This window comes from Merops nubicus, unplaced genomic scaffold, assembly GCF_000691845.1.
Source record: "Merops nubicus isolate BGI_N331 unplaced genomic scaffold, ASM69184v1 scaffold51596, whole genome shotgun sequence".
Lineage (NCBI taxonomy): Eukaryota > Metazoa > Chordata > Aves > Coraciiformes > Meropidae > Merops > Merops nubicus.
The window spans coordinates 8,752-14,470 of NW_008618001.1; the positions used below are offsets into that span (position 1 = coordinate 8,752).

The following is a 5,719-nucleotide window of genomic DNA, read 5'->3' on the forward strand; positions in this document are numbered from 1 at the left end:
AAAAACCACAAACACACACATACTCCTATCCCCCCCCAAAAAAACCAACCCAAATTTGTCTTAGCCATGGGTGGTTTTGGTTTTACATGGAAAGAGAGAGGTCCTGGTAGTGTGTATCTGCCCTGTGGTGCAGGTAGGATGCTGAAGGGCAATGAGCTGTGTTGTTGGCAGCTGGGAGGTCCACTGAGATATGGAGTTCCACCATGCTCCAGGATTGCCACCATCAAAGTTACTTTCCAAAAATATTCTCAAAGATGCAAACTGTTTGCCTGGGGTTGTTTTTTTAAGGAAAGTATACAGTTCCCGTGTGTCTGCATATTAGCATTTTTTTATTTCCATCATTTTCCACTATTCCTGTAGGCTCTTCACTGTTGTGGTAGAAGTGGTGGGAAGGAGCTCAGTTTCTCAGATAGCCCCAGTTGTATCTTTGTTGTTATTGGAGATTAAATAAAAGCAGCAGAAAACACAGTGTTTGGAGAGTAACCCCAAGTGTCCTGACTGGCTGTGTAACGTCCTCTCCCAGCCTGTGTAATGGTCACGTTGAAAGCAGGTGTTGCTTGGATCTTTCCTTTGTGGCTACGAAAAGTGAGGGAGTCCCACAGTCCAGATGTATTGTTTGTGATTTCTGTTGTGAGTCTGTATTAGTGTGGTATTGAAATGAGATGAGTGAAGTGTTGGATGTTTGGAGATGTATTCTGCTGATTTTCATGCAGGGGTACTGTAGTTCAGTGACTTGGGATTTGGTTTTGTGAGCCTGGCAGTTTCCCAGTGAGCTCAGTGGGCTTTGCCATTGTGCTTGTGAAGATCTTGCTGGAGCTGAATGTGCTCTTCCCAAGGAATCAGGTTTGACTAAACATAACCCCCTCCAGTTGCATCTGTATGCTGCATATAGAAGACACTTTAATTTGGATACCTTGTCACTGAGAGATTTTACTCATGGCTGCTTAATTAACAAGGGCTTTCTAGATTCCTTCCCTGATTGTCTGTCACATGCTTTTATTCACTCCCCAGTGAGAAGTCTAAAACCTCTTTGGCTTACTTTCTATAGCTCTTGGTCTCAGCTTCAAAATATAAGACATTTGTCACAGACTTACTATGTAATTAGTCACATTGCTGTCAAGAAGTTTTAAGTCCTCATTCATTTCAGTCCCAATAAATTAGCTCGATGTGAATCAAAAGCCATTTTTTTCCTGTTGTTGTTACAGGGGTTTAAAGACAATCTTCATGCTGTTTTTTGTTTGGCTGAGAATGCAGTCGGACCACATGCAACAAGACCTGATGATATTCATGTTCTTTACTCTGGAAAGTAAGATCATGTCTATCCTTTCCACAGAAATGTTGAGAGGAACTCTTTGGTTCTGTCCGAGTGCCATGCAGATTGTGAACCTGCCCTTCATCAGCTTCCCTAGATACTGATAATGGTATTTCAGACAGCTGGAGTAGTGAGTTTTAAGTGTGTTTAAGGTTTCCTGTTGGGAATGTAAATACACACCAAAATATGTATCACCTATATCATGAGCTAAAGTTCCCTTAAAGCACCCAGGTTTAGGCGTTTTTTCCAGTACAACCAGTTTTCTGTGTTCATCTGTAGTCTGTGTTGTCACAGGGGCAGGCTGCCATTGTATGAGACTCTCCTCTTCTTTTAAGCAGAGTGTGATACCTGTTTATATGGCAGTAGTTTGTAAAACCCCAGCTCAACGTGCTGGGCATTCTGCAGGCCTGACAAGCAGACCCAGCCATGAGGACAGTGCAGTTACAGCCCTTTGCCACGTGAGCTGTGCCTGGGTGCCCGCAGCTGGGGAGTCAGCAGCCATACAGACCTGCAGAGTTAGATAAGAAAGCCTGTTAGGTCTGAGTCTGCTTTCTCCTCCAGTATTCTAGTCCAGACAGAGGAGTCTTGCCCTCCAGCTGAGGTACTGCTGCATTAAATGCTCTCTCTTCTTCCTAGAACGGTGGAAATCAATAACACTGATGCAGAAGGGAGGCTGATACTGGCTGATGGAGTAGCTTATGCGTGCAAAGATCTTGGAGCTGATATCATCCTTGATATGGCCACTCTCACTGGAGCTCAGGTACTGACACAGAACTGCTGGCACACGGGGGATGCATGCCTCTGCTGCCTGAGAGCACTTCCACTACACTTCCTTAACCTCTGCTCTGCTAGTCTTTGGGGGGCTGGGTCCCATCAACTGTTGTGCTTGAGCATGGCTTCCTAAACTTGTGCAAGAGAGCGTTGCCAGCAGCAGTCCCAGTAAGCTGGAGTCCTCTTGTGTGTGTGCTGTGTGCCATGAATGTGTTACATTTATAACTGCATTACCCAGGAAGGGTTGAGGCTTTTTGTTCTTTATGCAACTTTTTTGCTTTTGCATTCTTAAGGAAAAAAATGGCATTGTTCTGACGACATGAGCAGCTGATGTAAGGGACCCAGTGCTCAATGTTTGCCATTCAGTATCTTTGTAATTAGCAGAACTGATTTGATGATGGCTATCAGGAATTCTCTTGTCCAGAAAACAGCTTACATTGTAAGTCAGCTGTGGAAAGATGCAAGGGTACAAATTTAATGCTGTTATTTTTTGAAATCTGTTCTGGTTTTGTAGAAGGTTATATTGAAAAGCAGTGATTCTTGTGGTATAATTTTCTGGAAAATGAATTGGTCTTTGTATCAGGAGGAGAAATGGTGGCGAATTTTAGAAGCCTGAATGTTGTATACATTGGTGTAAACATCAAGCCCATTGAAATTTCCCATTGTTGTCCTATTGAAAGACTGGTCTGATGGTGGCTTCTGGGTTTTGTATATTTGGAAGGAGGCAACCTTTCCAATGAATGAGGATGTTACAGACTCTTTGAGTGATTGACACAAATTGCTGGGGTATCCTCTACTGTGTGTTAGATGTTTTATTTATAATTCATTGCCAATTTGATTTTGCTTCTAACAACAAATACTTGTAAAGTGATATAGTTTGCTGCTCAGTAACTATAAAGACAACTATTGCAGACAGCTTCACTACAGAATGGATTTTTCAGAAATTTTAAAAGATTCAGCAGTAGCTATGACATCTTTGTCTACATTTGTGACACCTGCCCTTCTTATGGAGTGGTTTTGAGACTTTTTTTTTTTCTTGGTGGCTTTGTTAGATGGAAAGCAACTGCTAATGCTGAGAGGGAGTGGTACAGAATTATCCCACCCAATAGAGTTAAGGTGAATTCTTCCTGATTTTGTCTTATTTCACTAGGGAATTGCTACAGGGAAGTATCATGCTGCTGTCCTTACCAATAATGAAGAGTGGGAAAAGGCTTGTGTTAAAGCTGGCAGGAACTGTGGAGACTTAGTCCATCCTCTTGTGTATTGCCCTGAGCTCCACTTCAGTGAATTTACCTCTGCTGTAGCTGATATGAAGAACTCTGTGGCAGTAAGATTTTTTTTTTTCTTTTAAATTTTATTTATTACATAAAAATGTGTATTTTGTAGGTAATGTGCTGGCCTGTTGATAGCTGGCTGAAAGCTCTTCTTGCGGGCTGTGATCTTACAGAAATGGGACGTATAATTATGACCTTCAGGGTCCTTTATCTGGGGATTTTGCAGGCTGTGTGTCACTACACTGATGTTTTGTGTCAATTTTAAAAAGGGTAGCCTGCTGCAAAGGTATCTTTGGGCTGCTTGCCTTTTAAGCATGGCCCTTAGATGAGTGCTGAATTCCTGGATGGATACCGTTTAAGAAGTAAAGACGGATGCTCCTCAGATTGTATATAACCAGCAGAGACAGTAACTGGGAGTGCAGAAACCAGGAAACAGAGGACAGAGGTCTAGGGAATTGCTGCAGCTGCTTTTGCTGTGTTTGAGAGGTACAGTGTGCAGTTAAGTTCCAAAAGCACTGCAGAAAGAAGCTTGGGCAGAAGAGGAATTGAGCAGGGCCAGACTTCTACCAGGGCTTAAGTCAAAGGATTTACAGTATAGCTGCTTTGCAAGACTGTGTTTTAAGGCCATTCATTAAGCTTTGAACTATATTGGCACAATTCTCTTTTCTGTAGGTAAGAATAAAACATCAATAGTGTCTTTTCTTGCAAGACCACCTGTTGTTTGTATTGTTTCTACAGGACCGAGACAATACTCCAAGTTCCTGTGCTGGGCTCTTCATTGCCTCTCACATTGGCTTCGACTGGCCTGGGGTCTGGGTCCATGTAGATATTGCTGCACCAGTTCATGCAGTGAGTATGTTCCCAGGGCTTCTGAGACCTCCCTGGGCAGGCAGGCTGGGTGAGGAAAACTGCCTGTGCCTGCAGCTACTCTGAATTCTGTGCCATGAAATTTAGAGCAAGAGAATTAGGTGGAGAGGAGTTACTTTGAGAAGCATTGACTCTTTATCTGTTTGGGGCATTTCTTTTTGGTAGCTTCGTCTGTTCTTATTTTTCATTTTGGTTTTAAAACACCCAGTGGTCACTTTCATCAGCAACATCTTTATCATTGTGAACTTTGACACTTAGCCCCTTTGGTTTGTGGCAACAACCATAGAATCACTTTGCTTGGAAAAGACCTTTGAGATCATTGAGTCCAACCACCAACCCTGCTGTACCCTACTACCTAGCCTTCCATTTTACTCATTGTTTTAAGACAGTTGACCAGAGTTGATCATCCTGCCTTGCTGACTTGCAGCAGAGAAAACACTTGTTTCCTCCTGGGGGGGACTTCCCCCTCCTCCCTGTGATGGAACTTGTGTATATTCTTTTTTCCTAAAAAAATTAGCCAGTTTACACCCACTCACCTTATTTTTTTGTAAGCACAGCTTACTCAGCTGATACTCCAAACCCATGCTTACACTGGATGGAACATTCCCTGCCCTGAATGCTAGCATAAACTTCTGTTAGCATAAATCCATGCTTGAGTCGGTGTGAGCTGTCTCATGTGAAGCAGCTGGTGTGCTGGTTTAGTCCAACCAGGACAGATTCCAGTAGCAGTGAGGGTGCAGGAGCACAGGCTGAGCCAGGGACCGCGAGTATTCCCTGTGGCCAGGCACCAGCACTGCTCTTGTTGAGTGAGGAGGTAAATGAGAACCAGATTCAATTTACACAGTCTGAAGTGTGAGTTACTGTGTGTTGTGGTTTTTTTTTTCCTAGGGTGAACGAGCTACTGGCTATGGTGTGGCTTTGTTGCTGTCCCTGTTCGGAGGGGCGTCTGAAGACCCTCTGCTAAACATGGTGTCCCCTCTTGGGTGCGACGGGGACTCTCCCACTGAGGACATGGAGAGGGACTCCAAGAGGCGGCGCCTGGTGTGACGCGCCCCCGGCCCAACGTGACGGGGGCATGGGTTACCTCACTTTGCACTGATCCCTTCTCAAGCAATGAAAATGTCACACATCAGAAATTGCCATTTTTTTTACTCTCATGATAAGATTTCTTACTTGTTTCTGATAAAACCAGCCTGATTTCTTGGTGTTTTTTTTTAAATTATTGGTGCACACAGTTGCTGAACAACATCAGTGGTGCAGAGTCCAGGCTCAACTAATTGCATCAGGAAGAGAGTGCATCCTCTGAGCTCCTCACAAAACCTAACAAAGTGCATTAATGCATGAGAAGCTCTCTCTAGTCTGAAGAAGCAACTGCAGCTATTGCTTACAAAGCCTTCAGAATTACTTATTCTGTGTGAGGTTTTATCAGACAATTGTGCAGGCCCCCTACATCTCAGAACACAGGACAAGGTAAAAGAGTCTGTAAGGTCGTTTA

General features: G+C 43.6%; 1 protein-coding gene across 1 annotated transcript in view; it reads left to right on the forward strand.

Annotated features, from left to right (window-relative positions):
• Nucleotides 1-5,464, forward strand: part of NPEPL1 (aminopeptidase-like 1) — a gene marked incomplete at its 5' end in the record, with an annotated part of 13,711 nt that extends 8,247 nt beyond the window's left edge. The window contains 5 exons of the mRNA XM_008943287.1: nt 1,206-1,306; nt 1,949-2,072; nt 3,234-3,410; nt 4,096-4,206; nt 5,113-5,464. Of these exons, the coding sequence (XP_008941535.1) occupies nt 1,206-1,306; nt 1,949-2,072; nt 3,234-3,410; nt 4,096-4,206; nt 5,113-5,271 (672 nt within the window). The remainder of the gene's footprint in view (nt 1-1,205; nt 1,307-1,948; nt 2,073-3,233; nt 3,411-4,095; nt 4,207-5,112) is intronic.
• Between the last annotated feature and the right edge of the window lie 255 nt (nt 5,465-5,719).